Source organism: Kogia breviceps, chromosome 15 (assembly GCF_026419965.1).
Source record: "Kogia breviceps isolate mKogBre1 chromosome 15, mKogBre1 haplotype 1, whole genome shotgun sequence".
Classification (NCBI taxonomy): Eukaryota; Metazoa; Chordata; class Mammalia; order Artiodactyla; family Physeteridae; genus Kogia; species Kogia breviceps.
The window spans coordinates 48,291,668-48,318,470 of NC_081324.1; the positions used below are offsets into that span (position 1 = coordinate 48,291,668).

The 26,803-nt window shown below is 37.4% G+C and overlaps 1 protein-coding gene across 2 annotated transcripts in view; it reads right to left on the reverse strand.

Moving 5' to 3' along the window:
- Window positions 1–767: 767 nt before the first annotated feature.
- Window positions 768–26,803, reverse strand: part of TAF4B (TATA-box binding protein associated factor 4b) — a 132,506-nt gene continuing 106,470 nt past the window's right edge. Inside the window, exons 15-16 of one of the 2 annotated variants that reach the window (XM_067014864.1) lie at window positions 2,572–2,603; window positions 768–1,027 (exon numbers count right to left, since the gene is read on the reverse strand). In XM_067014864.1, the coding sequence (XP_066870965.1) occupies window positions 967–1,027; window positions 2,572–2,603 (93 nt within the window). In that variant the 3' untranslated portion in view covers window positions 768–966. Of the gene's footprint in view, window positions 1,028–2,571; window positions 2,604–11,934; window positions 13,776–26,803 lie in introns of those variants that run through there. The other variant, XM_059039395.2, reaches the window with a different exon arrangement.

Below are 26,803 nucleotides of genomic sequence, written 5' to 3' on the forward strand. Positions count from 1 at the left end.
CTAGCAAAATGAGGCAAGCAGAACATAGTAATGTTTTCTCTTTCGGCTGATAGAGGCAATTGAGAGACAAGTGCTTCTCAAACTGCAGGGAGCCCAGGAGTCACCTGGGGATCTTGCTAAAATGCAGGTTCTGATTCAGTAGGTCTGGAGTGCGGGCTTCAGCTCCTGCTTTTCTAACAAGTTCCTAGGTGAAGACGATGCTGCTGGTCCACTGGCTACTCTCTGAGTAGCGAGGGTGAAAAAGCCCTGGGGTGATTAATCAGCCACAAGTTCACATGACCACCATCTGACGGCAAGCGTACGAACGGGCCCGCTGTCCTCCGATGCCCCCAGCCCCTTCTGCTGTGTTGCATTTAGCATAGGAAACCAAGTTTTAACGTGGCCTTTAGCAGAGTAGAATGTGACCGAGAGAACAATGAAAATTCTGAGACATCTGCAATCTATGTGGGGAGAATGGAAAGAACTAGGCGACTTCAGCTGACAGAAGGGAATACCAAGTGTAGGAAAGGACACGGGTAGCTATCCCTAGATGTTTAAAGTGCTGTCACATGGGACAGAGATGAGCTCTGAAGCATTAAAAAACAAACAAAACAAAACAAGACACAACAACCCCCCAGCTCAGTGTAAGGATCAAGAGTGTACGTTCTGGGGTTAGACCTCCAACTCCACGACTTTCTCTGTGACTTCCACTAAATTGTCTAATCTCTTAAGGCACCAGTGTGTTTATCTATAAGACAGAAATAATAGTAGCAGTAGCCATCTGGGTTAGTTGATTTAGTTGCTATAGTTATATTATATATCATAATATGTATAGCATAGTTATATTACATATATAGTTATTAGCAATTAACTACTATGGTAGTTACATCATATTAGTGATTTACACTTTAGATGTTTATTTCTCACTTGTGCATAGTCCAAAATGGGTGTCCTTGACTAGCAGGCAGTTTTGCTCCAAGCCATGATTCAGTGACCACAGCTCCTTCCATCTGGTGGCTCGGCCATCTTCACGAGCCTTTCAGGGCTTCTGTGGAAAGGGAAAGAGCACACAAGTCATACATGGCAGGCTGTCATGAGCCAGCTCTGACATGTCACACATCACTTCTGCCTACATGTCATTGGCCAGACCTCAGGCACAAGGCCACTTTCAACAACAGGGAGACTCAGAAACATGGTCTAGCCACATGCCCAGGAGGAAACAGGTTTAGTGAACAGCCAGCCACTTTCTGACTGTGAGAGTGATGATTTAGACAGCGTCAGTAGAATGCTTAGTTTGGTCCAGTCTCCATTACAGAGTCAGTGCCCAAAAAACCTGTGTTATTATGTAACTTTGGAGAACAAATGTAGGCCCCAAATGTTAAATTATAGGAAGGCAGATTTCAAATCAAAACAAGACCGAACAAAGAAATAATAGTTCAATTATGAATTCCATGATAAGATAGAAAGGTGGGCCCCATCAATGAAGCAATTCAAGTAGAGGACCTAGGCCTCAGGGATGCTGAAGGGAATTCCTTTATTAGTGGAATGTTGGACTAGCTAACCTTTGGATAGCCTCAGAAATATCGAGAACCTTGGGCTGCAAGTAAGTGGCTTGATTCTAAGTGGATTTGTACTCAAATGTGGTAGACCAGAACACATCACCTCTTGTTCTACAGACACTCATCTTTGTGACCTAGACTGCATCTCAGCAATTGACATCTCTTAGTAACACTGAAACAGATTTAACCAGAGAGAAGATGCAACGTCCTATCATTTTGCTTGATGTGATATCTTTCTCTCCTTATCCCCATGCCTGCCTCTGCATCTGCCTCTGCATCTATCAAACAGATGGATTAAAACTTAATCTGGGGAACCTGAGTTCTGAGTCCTCCCTTGAGATAACTACAGACTATGTCATGAAAACAAGTTTGAGAATCTGGTAGATGATTGAGCCTATGTTAGCATTTTAGGCACAACCTGCTGTTTTTTGACCTTTATAGACTGTACTCGATAGACTTTTCTGTGGGATTCTGCTTAGAATATATGCAGACGTCGTCTAAGGGCCTTTTCCCCAAACCCCTGCCAACTGTTTGCCTAGTTATTCAGTAAATCCATAAGAAGTAGACAGAGGATGGCCTTTGAAAGCTGAAGTAGGCAAAATACACAGTCTTTAAAAAGTTAGGTAGGATCTTTTCAATATTCTATCGCAAAAGAAATCTGATAAAAACCTGAACTGCCTGTTAGGGACTCTAGATTTAGAACTTGCTATCAACCCCCAGGTCCAGAGGCTAATGCCTGATGGTGGCATCTGTGATGAAGTCAATAAAGCTATTCTTGATGTTTCTCCAATTTCTAAGTCTCCTCAGTGATGCCTCTCTCCCCAGTAATTCTGGGCTTTGCTTCTTCCTTTCCTTCTCCAATAATACAGATTCCCGCCTCAAAAGTGAGACTGCCAGTGTCAAATCAACTGACTTGATTGATTTAATGGGACTGGGTCCACAGATGGCACTTGGGAAGCAGATTGTGAAAGGAACAGTTACTGACATTTTCCATATATTGGTACATTCTCATTTCAGGACTAGATAGGCATACCTTGGAGATATTGTGGGTTTGGTTCCAGACCACTGCAATAAAGCAAATATCACAATAAAGTGAGTCACACAAATTGTTTGGTTTCCCAGTCCATATAAAACTTATGTTTACACTATACTGTAGCCTATTAAGTGTACAATAGCATTATGTCTAAAAAAACAACGTACATACCTTTATTTAAAGAGACTTAATTGCTAAAAAATGCTAACTATCATCTGAGCCTTCAGTGAGTCATAATCTTTTTGCTGGTGGAGGGTTTGAAATATTGCGAGATATTGAACAAACTGTGACACACAGACATGAAGTGAGGAAACGATGCTGGAAAAATGGTGCCAATAGACTTGTTTGATGCAGGGCTGTCACAAACCTTCAATTTGTAAAGCAAAGCACAATTAAATGAGGTACGCCAATACTCTCTTGATGTTCTTGCAGAGAGGACCTGGGTTCACTTCTATTAAAAAAATTCTAATACTTGACACTTGTTAGAAATAAACTTATGATTTACTCATAGTGTGGAGAATTTCCTTAAGAACAGTCAACATGTACATAGCATTCAGAATCTCAAAAGCCTTCTGAAGACAGAGTCACTTGAATATACTTCTGTAAACACCAGGATGGCACAGTCTAAACCACATCAAAGACACATTTCTCAGAACAGAGCCACCTACTAGAAACTCCTGAGCTGAAAGAGGAGAGAAGTGGGGAGAAGTGGAGGACAGGTGTCTTGACAGACCACAAGATTCTAAGATACCCATTTAGGGAGACACAAAATCAACCCCTTTACATTTTAACAACCATTAAGTTTTTCACTACTTTTGAAGTCAGAGGTGAAAAATAAAGTATCAGGAATATATAATCATATACAGTATGCTCCTGTAGTGGGGTGAACAGTATCCCCCTACCTAATACATGTTCACCTGGAACCTCAGAATGGGACCCTATTTGGAAATAGGGTCTTTGTAGATGTTAGTTGAGGGTCAAGATGAGATCATACTGGATTAGAGTGGGCTCTGAATTCAATGCCTGGTGTTCTTATAAGAAGAGGAGAGGACACAGAAGACGCAGAGAAGACCATGTGAAGATGGAAGCAGACACTGGAGTTCTGCTGTCACAGTCAAGGCCATTAAAAGCTACCAGAAGCTGGAAAGGCAAAGAAGGTTCTCCCCAGAGCCTTTGGAAGGAGCTTGGCCCTGCTGACACCTTGATTTCAGACTTCTGGCCTCCAGAACCGTGAGAGAATTTAACTGTGTTTTAAGCAGCCCAGTTGTGGCAATTTGTTTTGGAAGCTGTGGGAAATTCATCTAACTCGATATACCTCAAGAAGGATGCTTGGATTGCTCTTGGATTGGGGTCTGGCCCAGCACCATGCAAAACTTACACTTTTTGATAATGGCAGAAGACACGGAAAAGACATGATGCACCATTTATTCAATTGTTCTCCTCAGCCGTAGAGGCAACCACTGTCTACTTTGATAGAAATTAAAACTCCCAAGAAGCACCCAGTGAGATACTCATACCACCATCTGAAAGTTTAAAGGTTCCTTGAAGACCAGCTGGCACAACTCCACACTTCTTTTTAGGGACATGAAAACCTAAGGCATGAGATTTCATCAAGAAGCCAACCAGCAAATCCTTACCTTCCCCTCATCTTCAGACAGAGCCTCCATTAAGATTACAAACAGGAAAGTTATCAGTCCTATAGCCTAAACCTCATGGATAACATTCCTACACTAGTGTTGTATCTGCTCAATAGTTTACAGAGAATTATGGCAATTCTTCCTCCACATTACCTTTTCGTGTAAAGGCCCAATGCAAGTAATGATGAGACATAAAAGGTACTCTCATTTCACCCCGAAGTGCAGCAAATTGAAATTGTTTTAAACAAATCCACATGCTATATGAGGGCACCAGAAACATGGCCTCAACATCACTTTGAAAAGACAGAACTCAAAAACGTGATGTTTTATTCTCCTAGCTGTGTTTCTTCTCCTTTTCCCTAGTGTCTCCAATGGTGTGTAGGTAAGGATACAAAGCTGGATCAACTTTATGATCTAAAACATCTATCTACAGATTTAGTACAGAAAAAAAAAGGATAGAAAGAAATGCACCAAATATTATTATATTTTTCATTTTCCTTATAGTCTTTTATTTTCCAAATTTTCTACAGTGAGAATATATCATTGTTATAATCAAGGGAAAATCTTTCGGGTGGGTAGGGGGTTGGTTTCAGGTAACTCTTACCACACTCTTTTTCTATAATCACTTTGAAATAAAAATTATTAATAACTTATCTAGAAGACAAAGGTAGGGGGCTTTTATATTCTTTTGTATCTATGAATTTTGGACACTGTAAATATTAGTTGCCGCTATCTTAATTTCCAAAATTATTTTCCATTTCTCCCTTACATGACTTTCATAATCAGCCAAACTAGATCTAGATATTTACTTCCCTAAAAGTACTCTATCCTCTTTTTTTTTTGCTTCCCAACCTTTTGCCTTAGAAGGCCTTAAAACATACGACTTGAAAAAATCTTATCTATTCCTTTCATTGCACAGGTCAAATTCTATCTCTTCTGTGAGAAATTGAATATGATCATTCCATTTGGAAGTGACATCTTTTTTTCTAAAGGCACCTACAAGAAACTGCTATTTACACCTCTCTTTAGGAGGAGTATATGCTACTTTGTGTTGATGTGTCTACAGTCCATCTCTCTGACTAGAAAACCTCTCTAGGCCATGGACTGTGTCTTATGCATCTTTGTTCCCCATAGTGCAGAAAATTTTTACAAATTTGCCAAATGGATATTTTGGTATCAGGCATCCCTTCATGGATCATTCTCAGGAACCCCAAATTTAGATCATCCCTATTATGATCTACTTATTACATTTAACTGAAGAATATCAATCTTACAAAAAAGAGGTTGGAGTGATCCTCAGTTCAGGTTGGTTTCCAATGCTAGTGTTCACGGTGGGAGGGTTCTGTTAGTGAAACTTTATAATTACAACTAGAATACTCAATTCTTCCTTTAAATGATTTTTCCTCTTTCCCTCCCCCCACTTCCTCCCAGAGGAAACCTCTACTCCCCTTGTTGCTTTTCATGATGCCTGTTTGGTAGAGGAACATTGTTGACACACACTCAGATATGACTGAATTCTTCTAGTGAAATAAGAAAATTTACCAAACAGTAAGAAAATCTGAGACTAAATCCCTCAAGGAAAAATTCAGTGTTGTTTTCCCAAAGATTTACAGGAAGATTCTACTAGGACCCCTGGCCTGGGACACAGTATAAATTGAATTAAGAATAATGAAACCGTGGGAATGGCAAGGGATAGATCACTATGCTACCATATGCAAATAAAGGGGGAAACTACAACTATGTGCTTATATATATACAAACTATGTCTGGTAAGAGATATATGAAACTGGTAAAAGTGGGCGAATCTAGGGAGGGGAGCACAGGACCTCAGGAGGTCTGTGAGTAGAATTACTTTGGTATGCCCTGTTACGTGATTTGATTGTTCACAATATCTATAATAGTTTCAATTAAAAATTTAAAAATAACGGCACGGCTTCATTACTGCTTCCAACCCTACAAGAAACTTAATAGGCAAAGCCAGGGACATAAGAATTACTCTGCTTAATGGCTCCACTATAGTATCATACTTTTCTCCTTCTAGCCTCCCATCCTCCAATCCTCAATGCAATACATTAGACTTTTGCATGAGCTTAGATTATTCTATTTAAAATAAGATACTAGGTTCATGCATTCATCTAGTGACTTTTATCAATACAATCTAGTACTGGAGGTGGGTGGGAGGTAGAACTATGCTTTTCAGAATTGATACAACCGTGACAACCACCGCTACTAACAAATATAGTGTTTACTACATGTGACACACTGTTCTAAGAATTCATTAAATTCTCACAACTACCTCACCGGTAGGTACTATTATTTGCAGATGGGGAAACAAAAGCAGAGAGATTAAATAGTTTACCCAAGGTCACACAACTGTTAAGAGGCAAGATTGAGATGGTGACAATGTCAGCCAGGGCGACATTGCCTCAGTACCACCTATAATAAGAGAACTTAGAAAGATAACAAACTGACCTTATTATTTGAACGGGGAAGAGCTGCCATTAAAATTGCTCTCATCAAATTTTACCAACAAAGTCAAAAGTCTTCAAGTGAGTTCCTTGGAAGTATTTTCTTTCCACAAATATTCAATGAGCAAAGTCTACACAAATTCTAAACATATAACTGTTAACATTATCTGTTCCTCTCACCAAACCAGTCAGTGTCCAAGTACATAGTGGCCAACACTTTAGGTTTCTTGAATGCACAGCAGTCTCTCAAAGTTTCCCAAAGAAAATTATGGCAAATATATTCTACTTGGAACAATTTCTAACTGATGGAATAACTTCAGTGAAAACGTAATTGCACCAATGCCATACAGCTAAAATGCATGTGAAAATACCAAGAGGTTGTTAAAAAGTCAGAGAAAAAGAAATTGATATCACATGTAAACTGTGCCTAAATGTTAAAAAAAAAAGTTGTTTCAGGGCAGCAAGGCATGTGAAAGTATCTGAAAAGATAATAATGCTAAAAACAAGGTAAAAACTGGCTACTAGGTCATATATAAACATAGGATATATTATACTTTTATTTCCTGTAGAATCACTGAGTCTTGCTGAGGTTAAAGTTTCATAAACATTTAGTTGGTTCATTGTACAACTAGGTATAAAGTCCAACTTAATCCCCCTGAGATCTTGGTTTCTTATTTTTCTGAAGAATGTGTCCTAATATTGCTTGTGTTTTTTTGCTGCAACTATGACATAACTAGTATAAATGGTTTTAATTCTAAATAAACTTTTGCCAAAATTCTAATGAGACAAAATTTACCTCAAAGCAGATTTCAAGAAATACAGGCTTTAAAAAAAAAAAAAAAAAAAAAAAAAGAAATACAGGCTTTAACTTTTATTCAACATAATTTTGGAAGTCCTAGCCACAGAATCAGAATATAAAAAGAAATAAAAGGTCTCCAAACTGGAATGGAAGAAGTAAAAATATCACTGTTCTCAGATGACATGAAAATCCTAAAGATGCTACCAGAAAATTAGAGCTCATCAATGAATTCAATAAAGTTGCAGGATACGAAAATAATATACAGAAATCTGTTGCATTTCTATACACTAACAATGAACTATCAGAAACAGAAATTAAGGAAACAATCCCTTTTACCACTGCATCAAAAAGAATAAAACACCTAGGAATAAACCTATATGAGGAGGTAAAAGACCTGTACTCGGAAATCTTTAAGACACCGATGAAAGAAACTGAAGACAACACCAATAGATGGAAAGATATACCATGTTCTTGGATTGGAAGAATTAATATTGTTAAAATGACCATACTACCCAAGGCATTGAATCTGCAGATTCAATGTAATCCCTATCAAAATACCAATGGCATTTTTCACAGGACTAGAGCAGGTAATTTTAAAATCTGTACGGAAACACAAAAAACCCCAAATAGCCAAAACAATCTTGAGAAAGAATAACAGAGCTGGAGGAATCATGCTCCCTGACTTCAGACTATACTACAAAGCTGCAGTAATTAAAACAGTATGGTACAGGCACAAAAATGGACACATAGATCAATGGAACAGGATAGAAATCCCAGAAATAAACCCAATGCTATGGTCAATTAATTCATGAAAAAGGAAGCAAGTATATACAATGGAGAAAAGATAGTCTCTTCAATAAATGGTGCTGGGAAAACTGAAGAGTTACTTGTAAAAGAATGAAACTAGAAATTCTCTAGCACCATATACAAAAATAAACTCAAAATGGATTAAAGACCTAAATGTAAGGCTGCTACAGAGGAAACTCCTAGATGAAAACAGAGGCAGAACACCCTTTGACATAAATCGCAGCAATATTTTTTGGATCTGTTTCCTAAAGCAAAGGAAACAAAAGTAAAAATAAACAAATAGGACCTAATTAAACTTAAAACCTTTTACACAGCAAAGGAAACCACTGACAAAATGAAAAGACAACCTATTGAATGGGAGAAGATACTTGCAAATGATATGGCCAGTAAGGGGTTAATATCCAACATATATAAACAACTCATACAACCCAACATCAAAAAAAAAAAAAAAAAAAAAACCTGATTAAAAAATGGGGAGGGCTTCCCTGGTGGCACAGTGGTTGAGAATCCGCCTGCCGATGCAGGGGACACGGGTTCGTGTCCCAGTCTGGGAGGATCCCACATGCCGTGGAGTGGCTGGGCCCATGAGCCATGGCCACTGAGCCTGTGCGTCCGGAGCCTGTGCTCCGCAACGGGAGAGGCCACAACAGTGAGAGGCCCGCGTACCACAAAAAAAAAATAATAATAATAAAATGGGGAGAAGAACTGAACAGACATTTTTCCAACGAGGAAATGCAGATGGCCAACAGGCATATGAAAAGATGCTCAACATCAGTAGTAATCACAGAAATGCAAATCAAAACCACAATGAGATATCACTTTACACCTGACAGAATGGCCAGCATCCAAAAAACAAAACAGAAACAAAAAACCCACAAGTAACAAATGTTGGCGAGGATGTGGAGAAAAGGGAACCCTCGTACACTGTTGGTGGGAATGTATTGGGTTGGCCAAATGGTTCATTTGGTTTTTTCATGAGATGGCTCTAGTAGCACTTAGTTGTCTTTAACGTCATTCAAAACAATTTTGTTAGACTGTATGTGACAGTTGTCATATCAGCATGCATTTAAAAAAATGACATCAAAATTAGCGAATTTTTGTGTAGCTATTTTAATATTGAAGATGGAAGAAAAAAGGAACATTTTCAGCATATTATGCTTTATTATTTCAAGAAAGGTAAAAATGCAAATGAAATGTAAAACAATGATTTGTGCAGTATATGGAGATGGTGCTGTGACTGATCAAACATGTTAAAAGTGGTGTGCGAAGTTCTGTGCTGGAGATTTCTCACTGGATGATGCTCCACGGTTGGGTAGACCAGTTGACAGCGATCAAATCGAGACATTAACTGAGAACAATCAACATTACACCACGTGGAAGATAGTCGACAGACTCAAAATATCCAAATCAAGCATTGAAAATAATTTGCACCAGCTTGGTTACGTTAATCGCTTTGATGTTTGGGTTCTATGTAAGTTAAGCGAAAAAAAACCTTAACCGTATTTCTGCGTGTAATTCTCTACTTAAACGTAATGAAGACGTTCCGTTTTTAAAACCAATTGTGACAGGTGATGAAAAGTGGATACTGTACAATAATGTGGAATGGAAGAGATCAAGGGGCAAGCAAAATGAACCACCAAACACACCAAAGGCCGGTCTTCATCCAAAGAAGGTGATGTGTATATGGTGGAATTGGAAGGGAGTCCTCTATTATGAGCTCCTTCTGGAAAACCAAACGATTAATTCCGACAAGTACTGCTCCCAATTAGACCAACTGAAAGCAGCACTTGATGAACAGCATCCAGAATTAGTCAAAAGAAAATGTATAATCTTCCATCAGGATAACGCAAGACTGTGTTTCTTTGATGACCAGGCAAAAAGTATTACAGCTTGTCTGGGAAGTTCTGATTCATCTGCCGTGTTCACCAGACGTTGCACCTTTGGATTTCCATTTATTTAGGTCGTTACAAAATTCTCTTAATGGAAAAAATTTTAATTCCCTGGAAGACTGTAAAAAGAACCTTGAACAGTTCTTTGCTCAGAGATAAAAGTTTTCGGGAAGATGGAATTTTGAAGTTGCCTGAAAAATGGCAGAAGGTAGTGGAACAAAAGGGTGAATACGTTGTTCAATAAAGTTCTTGGTGAAAATGAAAAATGTGTCTTTATTTTTACTTAAAAACCAAAGATACTCTTTGGCCAACCTAATAAACTGGTACAGCCACTTTAGAAAAAAGTATAGAGGCTTCTCAAAAAACTATAACTAGAGCTACCATATGACCCAGCAACAATTCCACTCCTGGGTATATATCCAAAAAAACCCCAAAACACAAATTTAAAAAGATACATGCACCCCAACGTTCATAGCAGCATTATTTACAATTGTCAAGTATGGAAGCAACCTAAATTTCCATCAACAGATGAATGGATAAAGAAGATGTGGTATACACACACACACACACACACACACACACAACGGAATACCACTCAGCCATAAAAAAGAATGAAATTTTGCCATTTGCAGTAACATGGATGGACTTGGAGGGCACTGTGCTAAGTGAAGTAAGTCAGACAAATACTGTATGATATTACTTATATGTGGAATCTAAAAAATACAACAAACTAGTGAATAAAACAAAAAAGCAGCAAACTCACAGATATAGAGAACAAACTAGTGGTTACCAGTGGGGAGAGGGAAGGAGGGAGGGGCATTACAGGAGTAGGGAAAAAAGGGTTAGTATGGGATTATATGAAATCGTGTGTGTGAAACTTTTGAAAATTGTAAAGCACTAAAGCGCTAGAGAATTTAAAGAATCTTTCACTCAATAAAAAAAAAAAGAAATACAGGCTTTACAAGAATGTTAAACTTTGCTTCTTTTAAGAGGAGAAGAATCTTACAGATATTCAGGAGGAAACAATTTAAAAGGTCCATCGGTCATATTAAAATTAAATGGATAAAATGGTGAATTTTATATGTAAAACATGCCTCAATAAAATTGCTTAAAAAACAGTAAATAGATGGAGAATTTCACTTCAGTGCTTAAAGGGTAAGATCAGGAAAGGGAAGGTGAACTTAGGCTCCCACACCTAAAGTGGACAGCCACTGGATGGCTCCAGCAGACTGTCACACAAACAGTACACCTAGTGACTCCAGATCTTCTAATTTTTCAAAAGAAGTGGAAATATGGATTTTTGTGAATTAAAATATTGGCAGCACCATGTGAGTCACAGAGAATGCATTTAGAGATCAAATCGGCCCCAAGGTCATCATTTTGCAAACTGAGTGGAAGAAAACATTGGGTCCACTGTGTTTGTTCTTTTGTGTGTAAGATATTCTTTAGGACACAAAGTTTAAAAATGTATATTAAGGATAAATTTTGAAAAAGAATACCTTTGTAAGAAAACCTTGATGGGCAAGAGAAGCTTTTGTAATGAATATGTGTAGCTTTCATTGTGAGTCAAATACCATGCAAGTTTACAACTATTTCAAAGAAAGTGATGCAGGAACTTGGATCTGAAGTGAGCTTCTGGAACCCAAATGCTCACACTCCAAAGTAACAATCCCAGCCGAGAAAGATCTACTGCCCAGCCCCCAGCTTCAGGGGCTAACTTCCAGAGATATTTCCAAAGTCAGTGACTGAGCAAAGTTATTCTTATAATAAAATAATTATTTTAATGAAGTATTTGAAATAATTTTAAACATCTGATCAATAAGATTACACACAAATATGGGAGTGTGCTGCACTTTACCAAAAAATAAAGCTAAGCATTTAAATATACAAAAACAACTTTAGGTATAGATCTCTTCTTAAAGGACTCTTTTAACATACACATAATTTATAGCATTTTTACATAATAACTTGCTGAAACAGAAAATGTGCCCAATTTGAAACTTACTACAGTATAGAATATGGCCGTAACAGTCCCGATGGGAAGAACAGGATGAAGAATAACATGCTTGAGGTTTTATTCCCCTGAATTCTTTTTCTAAGAAGCACAGCTTCCCCCCTTTTTTTTCTTTAGCCTTCTTTGGAGGATTTACTCATTCTTTCTGTATGTGATTCTAACTACAGCTATTATTTTTCACCAGCTACATACCACAAAAGAGGAATTAAAAAAAAAAAAGAGGGTTTGCTTTGCAAAATGTCAGCTTCCTCCTCAGACGAGTATATATAACATGCTTCTCATAATATATCTAGAGCCAAGATCTCCAAAAGTAAGATGCTGACATTACCTTTTGAGTACAGAATCCAAAATGGAACCCCATTGTTAAAAATTTCTAATCATCAATTAGGATTTTTTTTTTAATGCAACAAGATGCTTAAAACTTAGGGTAACTAAAAGAGTTTATAAAACTATCCTTGAGATTTAAAGCAATACACAAAACAAAGAATAACTTATTCCTTTTGAAATACTGTAATTTGAAAATGTTTGATACATTTTCCTTTTTGGTTGGGCTGTGATTTTTTTCCTGTCAACAAAACATGTACTGGTTGCTTCGGAGTTCCAATTCGACCACTGACTCCTCTTAGGTGTATACAGCATATTTCCTGTTTTATGATTCCATTTTCATTTTCCCTCCATCAGTTTGGAGGCAATGCTCCATCATTCCTTTCTATATTCTCCATCTTTTCAACCAGGTATATCAGCACCTTCAGCGTATATCATCCTTCCCTGACAAGGATGTCCCCTCACTTGGTATCAGAAGCAGCACCTGGTGGTGAGGTGAACCAGGGAACAGCAACCTCAGGCACAAACTATCCCCATTTGTCAATGTTTTAACAACAATGGGACTCAGCCGACAAAAGCCATCACTGGCCTTACCCTGTGGCTTGTCACCTTCAACCACAGAAGGCAACTGTCATAATTTGCTAAGCAACTTCTGATTCCAGCCCAGAAAACCTAATGCTTTGAGTCAGGTTCCATGTAGGATGAAATACATAGTTTTCTGGTAAGTGGTGACCCTTTCCTTTCTTCCCCCTGCATCTCAATGCAGGTTGTACTAGGGAAAGATGCCTTACCTATTAATAGTTTGGCAAATGAAGCAGGGAGTAACAAACAGAGCCTTGCTGTAATTAAACACATAGGTAGGCATATGCCTACTTCTGTGTAAATAAACCTACTTCACAACCTATTTTTAGAAGCTGAATCCTAGTCATTAAGAACCTAATGGAATACATAAGATTTAATAAAAGTATATAACTGTAAACAATGGTCTTCCCTATCGGTGATTATTTTCCAGAAACTGAAATTTCAGGACCATGTGACACCGCTCTTTATGTCTTCTTTGGCAGTAAGTAGCAAGGATCTGGATGGGGAGGGCCATGGTCACTTCAGAAGGGCCAGGTACAGAGCTTGGGAATACTTCATCTCCCTCTCCTGCTCCATACAGAAGATCAGGTCCCTGAGGCAGATTCTTGTGATTCTTGGACGAAGCAACTGTTTGGTGGCTGTGAGGCTGGATGTCCCAGAAGCAAAAAGGTTGTCTTTTAAACCCTATACAAAGTAAAGGGAGAAGCAAGTTTAAAATAAGCAATCTTTCATAAAGAGAGAACCTGTCAATTCAGCAAGAGCCTGCTAGCCTCTGGCCCCTGGGGTAGGTGTTGGAGGTAACAGCACGATGCAGCTTGTCTTCCAGCAGTCCAGGCTCTTGGGGGAGGCCCATGGCCAGCACACCTAGTTCATGGCCTCAGTCACTCTCTCTCACCTGGACCATTGCCACAGCCTTTTAACTGACTTCTCCACTTCACCCTGTTCTTTGCTGCACATCACAGGGCAGACTGTCCTCTTTAAAGGTCTTAGACAAAAGTTTCAGGAGTGATGGTTGTGGTCATAATTCTGATTGTGGCGATGATTTCACAGGTGTGTATACATGTAAGAACCTGTCAGATTACACACTTCAAATGTGCGCGGTCTTCTGTCAATTATAAAAGTAAAAGTGAAAGCCTCACATGGTTCAGATCCCACCACTCCACGGTTCAAAAACCTTCAATGGTTCCTCTCTGTCCAGAGTAGCTACTTGAGCACTTATTATACTTTGAGAGCTACGTTAAGCACCTTCCACACATGATCTCTTTTCTTTCATACAACACTGCAGCAAGTTACATGGGTGCTGTCCCCATTTATCAGGTGAGGAAACTGAGCTTAGACAGGTTAAAGCAACCTGTTTAAGGTCACACAGCAACACTGAGCTGGGACTCAACTTTTAATTTGATCTAAAGTGAATGCTGGCTGCATAGCACAGGGAGATCAGCTGGGTACTTTGTGTCCACATAGAGGGGTGGGATAGGGAGGGTGGGAGGGAGACACAAGAGGAAGGAGATATGTGGATGTATGTATATGTATACCTGATTCACTTTGTTATACAGCAGAAACTAACACACCATTGTAAAGCAATTATACTCCAATAAAGATGTTAAAAAAATAATAAAGTGAATGCTCTTAGCCTGTTCTATATTATACATCATATCAGGTACAAACTCATTACCTGGCTTCCCTTCAGCCTTACTTCCCATTGCAGAGATCAGCAAAAGGCCATTCCAGGCCAACCTACTCATCCTTTAAGACCCATTTCAAATGGGTCTACTTACCCTCCCCTTCCCCATAAGAATTCTCACTGTGGTAATTATCTTACATCGTATTATAGTAATTTGTATACGCTACCACCACCAGCACATACCCACTAGACTGTAAGCTTTCTGAGGACAGGGACTATCATTTCTATACCTTCTATGGCTTAGCAAAGTATACAGAACAACACAGATTATCAGCAATATTTTCTTAGTTGAATACACCGGTTTAAAACAGAACTAATACGAGTTCTAAATGTCATTCAAAATTGAATGAAACCCAATAGTTCTGTATTAAGATATTAAGTTTCCTAAGTATCAGTATGTCTATACACCACTATTTTAAAAAAAATTTGGAAGAAGAAATAAACATACAGAATACTCAGATATAGAATAATTTGGCAAAAATGAATCCTTTATTCTCCCATTCTTTTTTTTTTTTAACCATACTTTGTTTCAAAAACATCTCAATTGAGTTGACAACCCTCCTTTCCCTACCCAAAAGACTTACACAAGGAAAGATATCTACCTAACACAGGAAGTGAATCTTCTGGTTCCATTACTATCTTTTTTTTTTTTTTTTTTTTTTTTGCGGTACACGGGCCTCTCACTGTTGTGGCCTCCTGTTGAGGAGCACAGGCTCTGGACGCGCAGGCTCAGCAGCCATGGCTCACAGGCCTAGCTGCTCCGCGGCACGTGGGATCTTCCCGGAGCGGGGCACGAACCCGTGTCCCCTGCATCAGCAGGCAGACTCTCAACCACTGTGCCACCAGTGAAGCCCCGTTACTATCTTTTTATAACCTTCAAATTTTAATTACTCCCTCTACATTTCTGTTTTTTCTTTTTTTTTTGCTTTGTTTTAGTTTGATGGAGGGTAAGGAAATCCCCTTTAAGGTCTCCAAAACTCTATGGTCAAAACAAGTGAACTTAATTCCATACATGTTCACAGAATGACTGGGATCACTTTACCTCACAGTCGAATAAAATTTCCTTCAAAGATACTACTCAATTTTGAAGGGATATGATATCACAATCCCACTTCTATACTCATTAGGTCAGACTTATTCAAAAGCATCCATGAAGCAAATTTTGGAAAGTCCACGTTTTAGAAAAAAGGACAAAAGACTAACTTAGAGGCAGTGTAACACAGATATAATCTTAACTCTTGGAAATTATCACCATCAAAATATTCTCATAAGATTTTTACAGAATGGGCCCACCAACTCAGCTTTGGAACACTGGATAAAAGGACAAATTAGGAAGAAAGTTAATATAACACGTCCCAGGCACTGAGCAGCAATTTTGCTGTATATAGGAGTTTTCTATTTAAAACTACAGTATATTTAACCAGAGGCATTTTTCTTAGCCAAAAATTAGCTATATTATGCTAAAGCTGCATCTATATATGTTTATAGATCTTTCCTACCAAGTTTGCCAAAAATCACTCGTTTATTAGTGTTTTACATGAATTTTTAAATTAAATGGCTAGTTGGACATACTATATCTTGGCAATTTCACTTCTATGTAAATATCCAGAAATATGTCATGTCTTTTGATAAAAAGACATGTATGAGTTTATTTCGCACTACTATTCATAATGGCCCTAAGCTAGAAACGATCCAAACGTCCACTAAGAGCAGAATAAATTGTGGACTATTCATACAAATGGAATACTACACAGCAGTAACAAACTGAGTAACATGGACAAATGTCACAAAATGTTAAATGAAAGGATCCAGATGCAAAGGAATACATATGGTTTGATTCCATTTCTATAATGTTTAAAACAGGCAAAGCTATAAAAGTCAGAATAATCATTCCCCTTAAGGGAGAAGAGTGGTAACCAGAAGGGGATAGTAGAGGTTTTCTGGGATTCTGGTGACGTTCTCTTTCTTGACCTAAGTACTGTCTGCATAAGTGTGTTCATGTTGTGAAAATTCAGTGAGCTTACTCATGATTTGTGCATTGATGTCCTCCTTCAATAAAAAAAAATTAAACTGCTACCAAAAAAGTCTGTGTAGGTAGGAAATACAAAGGGAAATGAAGAGGCAAAAGAGGAAAGAAGATAAGGCAAAATTGTTAAATAGAAAAAAATTATGGAGAACGAACCATCTGGGTAAGGAACAAAGGGGTCACAGTTCATGTCTGTCATGTGACAAGCCTGAAGGATCCCAGGGAAAGAGCCACATCACAGCTGCCAGCACAGGGTTGAAAAGGAGGTCATTCCAACAGGATGCAGCAGAAGGCCTGAGGCAACGTTATAAATGAAACAAACCCCAAGGGACATTCAGTAACCCAACAGAAATGTCTTTTATAACTCACAACTTTACGGAGGTGACAGCATTCTCTTCCCCCAAATAGTGACTGGCTTGGAAAGTTAATCTTTGTTGAACTTAGATACAAATACATAGCATTTTTATTATGCTTATTATGCTTATGATTATGCTTATGATTTGAAAAATCCACAATCTGACTTTTCAGCTTCATACTGACCTGGCCAGAATAATCAGCTACATCTCAATTATCCATGGTAAAGTGGGTGGAACTCAGAGCCTTAAAAATTCGAACCTGCCTTCACCATCAGTTTTTATTTTCTTCCTCACCAAGTCCTTTGCCCAAAGTCACCTAGGGCTGACTTCTGGTTACGCTATACTGTCAGTGCCAAAGAACACAAATGTAGTTAGGAGACCATTTGTAAGAAGAAAAAAAAAACCTTTAGGGACAATGTACTATTTGTTTCTGAAATAGAGGATTTTTCCAATCGATTTTCTACATGAAGATATTCCTTAATCTGAATTCTTCACTTAGATGAATAGAGGGTAAAATAGAAGATGGAATTCAATGAAGATGAAAGAAATAATTCACTTACTAAGTGTACAACAGATGTTTTCGGAAGCATAACCGAACCTAAATGTAAACATTCTTCAACACTGCCAGGTCAATTAAGTTACCCCTCATTAATTTGTTCAATTATATCACTAAACAAAGTTTCGTATTTTTATAATGAAACTTCTGGGAAACGCTTTTGCTCTAATAAGGAAAACTTGAACACTGTCAGTTACCAATTTCAGAGCAATGGCACCATTTTAAGAATGACACTAAGTAATTGAAAATAACCAATTATTCACATTCTCCCCCAACTTAATAGAGCAGGTGCTGTGAGGTAAAACTTTAAAAAGCATCTCTACTTCTTTTTCCATGTTTCCTTAAATTATGTTACTGCTATACTAACTAGTTCATGCTAGCCCATGTATTGACTCAATTCAAAAGTTATCTGGGGGCTTCCCTGGTGGCGCAGTGGTTGAGAGTCTGCCTGCCGATGCAGGGGACAGGGGTTTGTGCCCCGGTCTGGGAAGATCCCACATGCCACGGAGCAGCTAGGTCCGTGAGCCATGGCCGCTGAGCCTGCACGTCCGGAGCCTGTGCTCTGCAACGGGAGAGGCCACAACAGTGAGAGGCCCGCGTACCGCAAAACAAACAAAAAAACAAAACAAACAAAAGTTATGTGGGTTACTGGGCGCCTACTATGGGCAAAGGAACTGTTCTGGCAGCATAAGATATACAGGGGGACTGAATGGTGGTGAATACACGTTGTCTCCTCCATAAGGAAACTCAGACAAATTACTTAACTTCTCTGTGCCTCAGTTTGCTAATCTGCAAAATAGGGACAGTAACTGTAATTATCTTACAGGGTTGGCCTGAGGATTAAATGAGAACAATACCTGGCATACAGTATACAGTCTATAAATGTCATGTGTCAGTTGGGAAGCATTGAAGGTTTATAAACAGGAAACAGTATAATCCTGGTTCCAGATCTTTTCTTCCATCCCCTAGCTTAAATCTAATTAAAAGTTCCTGTCCATGCCCTATTCTCATAAGTCCTGGCTAATTTAAATAATTTGTCCTGCCACACTAACCTTGTCCCTTCTGGAGAAATTTTTAAATTTTAGTTGAGCTTTGAATGCTTAAAGCTAAAAAGTAAACTAATGGGCATTACAGACATATGGCAGGTGGATGAGGGATGTATCCTGGGACAGGAAGGTTTTCACAAGCTCCTCAAATCAAACAGTGGGGGAGCAGTACTGCTGCTTTACAGAACCAACCACACTTATCAGTACTGTCTCCAGGAGCTGATGTCCATTCCTTCCATTCTAGTCCCTGAATCATAAGACCAAGAAAACACAAACGTGTCCCTGAATCTTAACAGTTAACCGGGAACAAGAGTTGGGCATTTTAACCTCTAAAAGGCGAAGATCCATTATATTTCTCAGACTCTCTACTTGATTTATTCTAACCCCATGTCACCATGGCAGCTCTTAAGGGACAACTCAAGTCTCAAACTTTAAGGAAAAATAAGAACTAGACATAGGGCACAGGGGGTGGAAAGAAAATCTGGCTCTAGAACAAAAATCAAACATCTTCTAAGTCTTGGAAACAAAGATAAATAAAAGTGTCCTGGATGCCTGGCCTTAGTGTAATAAGATCACTGAAAATCTATGTTTGAAAGACCTGAGCTTCTAGGCCTCAAGGGCAGCACAGAGCTGAAAATACTGAGTTGTGAGAGTGCCTGCCCTCTGCTGGTCAACAAGCAGAATTTATGAAGTAACATCCCTCACCTCTATCACCTTCATTTTATTCCTTTGAGTTATTTCAGAATACAGACAACCTTGCATATTAACTTCCACCCTAGAATTTTGTCCCTCTAAGTATCTGTTTTTCAACAGTCTTTATAGAAGTAATACGTCTAAATAGACTGATGTGACGTGTAATCGTGGGCTTTGAGTTCTAATTCTAATTGTGTGATTATGAGTTGTGAAGACAATACTGGTTGTCCTTTGCTAATGACCACTCTCGTCTTTATCTCCAAAAGAACACTTTCTTAAATTCTAGACCTCATTGTTCAATTTCCTAATAAAGTATGTATCCCTAAATTCAACATGTTTCAAATCATTACTCCTGCCTTTCTCCTCTTCTCTTTCTCATTTAAAGGAATGGTAATACTATTCACCTCCAATGCCTGAGCCAGAATATTGGGTGTCATCCTCAACCCTTTCTTCTTCTAATCCCATCTATCACTTCTTATCAGTTCTACCTCTTTAATAGTTTCCAAATCATCTACATCCTTCTATATTTTCACTTCCATTATCTTCTGCCTAAGATGACTTCGTCAACCTTCTAAGAAACTATTTCCAGTATTAATATTCTTCACACTGCTGTGAGAATGATCTTTCTAAAATAAGTAATCTGATAATACTGTTTTCCTGTTTATAATGCTCCAATGTCTAAAAATCTCCTCTAGGATCAAGTCCAAGTATTTAAGCATGACATATACAGTCAACCATGAGCATACCAAAGCTTCTCCCCATATTCTCATCTCTCATTCCTTTCTTCCTATCTCAAACTATTGATCATGCCATAGAATTTTTTTCCTCTTTGTTCCAGACAGTTAATTCTCTCCTCCTGGAACTCCTTCTCCAATCTCTCTGTCCTATCCTTTTGTATCACATCACCAGACTAAGTTGTTTAAGACTCAACTCAGGTAAGCTGTTTCCCCAATGCTACAAACACAGACTCACCCCAGGTCTAGATTAGGTGCAACTCCTGTGTATTTTAGCTGTACTCTGTACTTTACCGTCACATGTATTCAGTGCAATGCAACAACCTCTTTAACTTTATCACTCACTGGAAAGGAAGGATTTTGTACCTGTGAATATTTTATATATATGGCACTTAGCTGGTATCCAGTCAACGTTCGTAGTACAATTATGCATCAAGTGTCATCCAATATCATCAGTTATATGAATGACCAAATAGTGAAAATGAGCCATATTATGGGCTTTGGACATTTTAAATCAAGATCCTGCTGTCATTCTTAGCTTTAAGCCAAATAAATCTGGGAGAAAAGCTGAAAGGTAAAGTCTTTTGATGACTTGTTCCTCAGCATTACTCATCCCCACCAAGCTGCCACCAGATGGGATTTGCTCAAAAGGCTATTTTCTGCCACTTTCTCTAAACAGTGGGTAAGTGCTTCAACCCACCAAGTAATACAACACACAAGAACAGCAAATAACCAAATAAATGTCAAATCTGAAAAGCAGTAACTTACTGCAAGTTGAAAAGCCTGTCAGTAGGACTTTCCTTTTTATACCCTGGTAATTTTCTTTACCTTTAATTAAGACACAAAGTCCTTCTAAAACTCAGGTAACCTATGTCCAGAACTAAATTTTATCTATTTTTTTAATGATAACTTCTTTAAAGGACTGCCAGTTAAAGATTCTTCTTTCAGAGCCAACTTTAATTTTATCCTTGAAGGATTGTAAATGTTAAAAAAAGCTACAACATCAGTAAGGACTGCTGTGCCTCACAACTAAAGGTAGATTTACCAGTATATTTAAATTTATTAATAGTAGCTTTAGATTTGTTTAATTAAAACTCCGGTAATTCTGGAGTTGATGAATTGCATATAGACTGATGGAAAATGATACTAGAAAGAAATATGAATTTACAGGAAAAATGAAAGAGCACTAGAAATGGTAAACATTAAAAAGCTGTTTTTATTTTCATAAGTTCTTTAAGAGATATATGACCAAGTGATAACAATGTACTATGGAGGTTAAAACATAAGCATAAGTAAAATAGGTGACAACAATAGAACAAAGGATGGGAGGGATTTGTATAATGGAAATATAGAGTTAAAAGGTTTTTATATGATATGTGAAGTGGCATTAATTCAAGATTGAGTCTAATCAGTTAAGGATACCTATTGTACCTTTAAACAGATCTGTAAAGCAACCATTTAAAAAAAAAGAGGGGGCTTCCCTGGTGGCACACTGGTTGAGAGTCCACCTGCTGATGCAGGGGACGCGGGTTCGTGCCCTGGTCCGGGAAGATCCCACATGCCGCGGAGCGGCTGGGCCCGTGAGCCATGGCCGCTGAGCCTGTGCGTCCCGAGCCTGTGCTCTGCAACGGGAGAGGCCACAACACTGAGAGGCCTGTGTTCCACAAAAAAAAAAAGAATGGTATACTAAAACACTACTTGGTTAACTCAAAAGATGACTAGAAAGGAGAAACAAAAAAACAGAGGACAAACAGAAAATAGCAAGATGGTAGACTCAAATCTAATCATAGTAATAATTGCATTAAATGTAAATGGACTAAACAGTCCAAATAAATTTTCAGACTGGATACAAATCCAAAGCTCAATTACATGCTACTCATAAGAAACCAGCTTTAAATAAAGACACAGATAAGCTGCAAGTAAAAGAGTGGAGAAACGATAAATCATGCTAATACTAAGCATAAGAAGTGCTGGTGTAGCTATAATAATATCAAAGTAAACTTTAAGACAAGGAATATTAGAAATGAGAACAATTTCACAATGACAAAAGGGGGCAATTCATCAAAAAGACATAATGTGTTTGCACTTAGTAAGACCATCAAATAAAATGAGCAAAAATTGACAGGTAAATATAGACAAATGCATAATTATAGTTAAAACAACTTATGGAATATTATTCAACCATAAATAGGAATGAAGTACATGCTACAATATGGATGGATCTTGAAAACTTTATGCTAAGTCAAAGAAATTAGATACAAAAGGCCAAATATTGTATAATTTCTTTTATATGAATACCTAGAATAGGTAAATACATAGAGACAGATGTTGCACAGCTATGTGAATATACAGTTGTCCCTAGGTATATTGGTTCCAGGACCTCCGATGGATACCAGAATGTGTGGATGCTTAAGTCCCTTATATACAGTGGCACAGCACTTGCATATAACCTACACACATCCTCCTGCATACTTTAGATCATCACTAGATTACTTATAATACCTAATACAATGTAAATGTTATATAAATAGTTGCCAGCACTTAGCAAATTCGATTTCTGCTTTTTGGAACTTTCTGTAATTTTTTTCCCCAAATATTTTCAATCCATGGTTGGTTGAATCCATGGATGTGGAATCCAGCAGATATGGAGGGCCAACTGTACTGAATTGCACACTTTAAAATGATTAGGTATGGTATGTGAATTTTATCTCAACAAAAATCCAAATAATGGCACAGTCTGGTAAGTCAAACAAACAAGTTCAAATAAACATTTCAAAAGCAACTTATATTTATTCTTTTCAATACTCTTCATAATTCTTAGGAAAAAATGCATAAATAGGAATTCAACAACATTCTCTAAATAGGTACTGTTGCAATGCTTAAGGCAGATACATTGTTTTCCATGTAACCCTGGATTTTCACTGGTAACATTAGTTGAAAATCTGAACATTTCGGAATATTTCAGAGAGAAATTTACTGTCATTTAAACTACTGAATAATTTTATTGCTGATTTCTCCTCTCTTCTTTATTCTTGTGTATTTATGTCATTTTCACTCCTTTACTAACATTTAAGGGGGATTTGGGAAGGAGGGAAGATAAACCCATAATGTGCAATTCAACTTATTTCACAGGGGGTCCCTGAAGATAGTTGACAAGATGTCAGACTTTAAATCTCTGGAAAATTTTAAAGATCCATCTAAAATTCAGATTTATGTTTAAGTCATTTACGAAAAAGAGGCATATTTGTTTATGGAAGTGTGAGCAAAATAAAATGTGAATAATATATCTCAAAACATAAAAAAGCTGCTTCTTTATCTAAAGTAATAATGCTCTAAATTCTAATGAATCTATACGATATTTATAGAAAGTGTTAGATGACAACAAATCTGTTGAAATCTCTAATTCTGTTTGTCCCCTAGTAGATTTCAAGCTGCTGCATTTCCTCAAATCCTTTCAGGCTTAATATTTCAATTATAATCTACTCAGATCCTCAAATAATGAAAATTAGTAAATACTGTAAACAAAATGACATCTATGTAAGATCGATCATTCAAATACCCATAAGAATTCAACTCAGTTCTCTAATTCAAAATACACACATTTCTAAGTTATGAAAAATGTCCATAAATAATATTAATGCTTAAATAAAAATTTAAAAAACCAAGTGTCTCCCTCATAAGGTATGTTAGAGGTTTTTCACACTTCGACACCATGTTTCCATACAGAAATAGAACCTCAGCCTTTGAAGAGGATACATAGAAATGGTAGAGATACAACAAAGGAAAAATTGTAGCGACTAGAATATTTTGAAATGACTGATCACATCTGTTGCTAAAAGGGAATGGGAAAATAGGCATTCACACAGTGGTGGAAACTGGCACAAAGTTTTTGGAAAGTATTATGGAAATATCTATTAAGATTAAGATGTGCATACCCTTTGACCCAGAAGTTCCATTTCCAGAAATCAATTCGGCAAAATAAATGGGTGCATGAAGATAGAGGATGTTAACTGTTTATAATAAACCAATGAAAATATTCTAAATGTCTATCAGTGGATCATAGAATTATGGCACAAAAGTATGTACCAGTATGGAAAAATGTCCAAGATGCAGTGCTTCACAAATTGTAAAACAGTATTTTTAGGATGATCCCATTATAGTAATTAAGAGCACAGACAAACATCAAATTCTCTGGACATGTATCTGGGCTTCTCCACTTACTAAGTATGGAACTCTGGAAAAGTAATCTTCCCTATACCTCAACTTTTTCATTTAGGGAAAATAATAGTATGATTTTACAAAGGAGTTACAAGGACTAACCAAGAAAATACATTCTAAGTGCTTGCTAAAAGTAAACTATTATTATATATGTAATTGTAAATACATATATATATTTGATTATATTAGGTAGAACTATATAAAATTGCCAATACTTGATAGTTTTTCACCTATGAAAACGGCAAGTTCATATGGTTTAACCAAATACACGCATGGATATTTTTGGAAAGGATAACCCAAGAAACTTAAGAGCTGTTTGTAATACTCTTTTATACTATTTTGACATTTTCAACATGATCAGAGTTAACAAACACTCTTCTCTCCCAAATAAAAAGCTATCTACTCTATTCCCCTTGCTTTAAGCAGTACTATCTTAAAAGTATAACAGACATTTTTCTTCCCCCCAAAATCAATAATCATTTGTTGAATGTATAATCTACCTTCTGATAGTACTCTTCTAGAAACTGAGTCTTCTTCATTTCAGAGAAATTTAGACTTCATAAGAAACTTGCAAGCATTGGAAAGGATCTTACCATACCTAGGGTAAATTTATACTAGTTTAAACAATGGAAGAAAGTTATCACTGAAATCTATTCTAAATGTTACATTCCAAAGAGCTTTGATTTTAATAATTCTATACAACTATCCTTATATAAAGGTGGGTGGGAAGAGAGAAGAAAAGTCAAGAAATAAGAACAAAATAATATTTTCTGACAGGTACAAAGAAACGTGTGGAGGAGTCTGTGTTTGAGACCACCACACATCTAGTGCTTTGGAAGCCCTAGTCTGCTCCTTGTTGAAGATTCTTGGAAAAGCAATAATGGGGGAAATAATTAAGTACAGAAATTCCCTAATCATCTTCCTCTGAAGAAGACAAAGCAATGGAATCCATCTTACTGTGCCTCCTATTTCCTCTTATCTGATACAGACACACACAAACCAGCAAAGTTCCATCCGTTCTTGGACAGAACACTCTCTGGTACTATCACTGCCTTTCCAGGACATCCCACCTTCCCCAGACTTCTTTTTGTCTATGAGCAGGAAGCTAATGCTGAGTGCTTGTTTTAAACAACAGGTACATCATTACCTGGCACTTAGCTCGCTAACTTCCACTTCCTTGAAGGGGCGTACCACCAAAGAACAGAAATAATGAGAGAGGGACAGAGAATACTGTTGTTAGGATTAGCATGGAGAGAAAAAAATGGCTACCCACCACACAGACTTCTTCAGCATCTCAGAGATAGTTCTTGGACTCCAGTAAGCAATTCTTTTCCTGAATGCTCAAAGACATCCTAAGACACTGAGGATATAGTATTAAATCATGAGGACAGGCAAATATTTGTGCTACTATTACTCTGGTAAATGTTTTTCTTAGATAATATTCAAATTAGTAGAATGCTCAGGTGATTTCTGGTTGTCTATGAAGTAACTACAATTATTTTTCTTTTTCTTAAGAACAAAATTATAACAGCTCAAGAAAAAAAATTTTTTCAAAACACAATGCATTTTATTACTTTTTACACTGCTTCAGCACTGCTTCATAGTAACTTGTGATTTTTCTTCAAACAATTTCAGTTTAGTTTCTTAAAAAAAGGTTTATTTCCCACCTGATTTTCAAAGTTGTATACTAGGTGCCAAAAAATTCACTTAAATGAATTTTCAAACCTTAAGATATCTTTAACCTAAAACAGGTTAGGCCCTAATGGTGTACTTTGCCCTTCAGAGGACTAGGCATCTAGCAGAGCAGAGACATTCTGTGTTTTAGGGCACCTACACACAGGCTAAAATAACAAAGAAAACATATGGAAAGATTCTTAAAGCTCTTTTGTTTCCTTTATAGCAACATCATTTAATTCTTTATCCTGATTTTTTTATTGCAGTTTGCCCACAGTCTTCTGAGAACTGCCTTCCCTCTTCCTACCCTGTGCCCCCAAAATCAAATACTAATACTTTAAACATCAAATTGGAGCTAAAGAGAAAGGTAAGTTGCTACAATAGATATATCACAAGACCCTCAAGTTCTATATAGAGAAGTTCTAATAATATCTATAGCAAACTGCTGTGGAACACTATTTGAGGTACAGGATTTTTTCAAAAGTTCACCTCTAAATACATGTAAAAATTGATGAAACTTTCTCAGAAATCACTCTTCTGTAAGCTATAGCATGAAATATTCTTGCCAATGGAATTCAACACATTATTCTAAAGTGGTCCTTTCTCACCTTCTTAAGCCTACTCATAAAATACTGCAATGTGATAATTTCTATTATTAATGTTATAGTGAGACCACTAAACATAAATGGTTAAGAATATAGATTTAGGGTTCTACAGTAGAATCA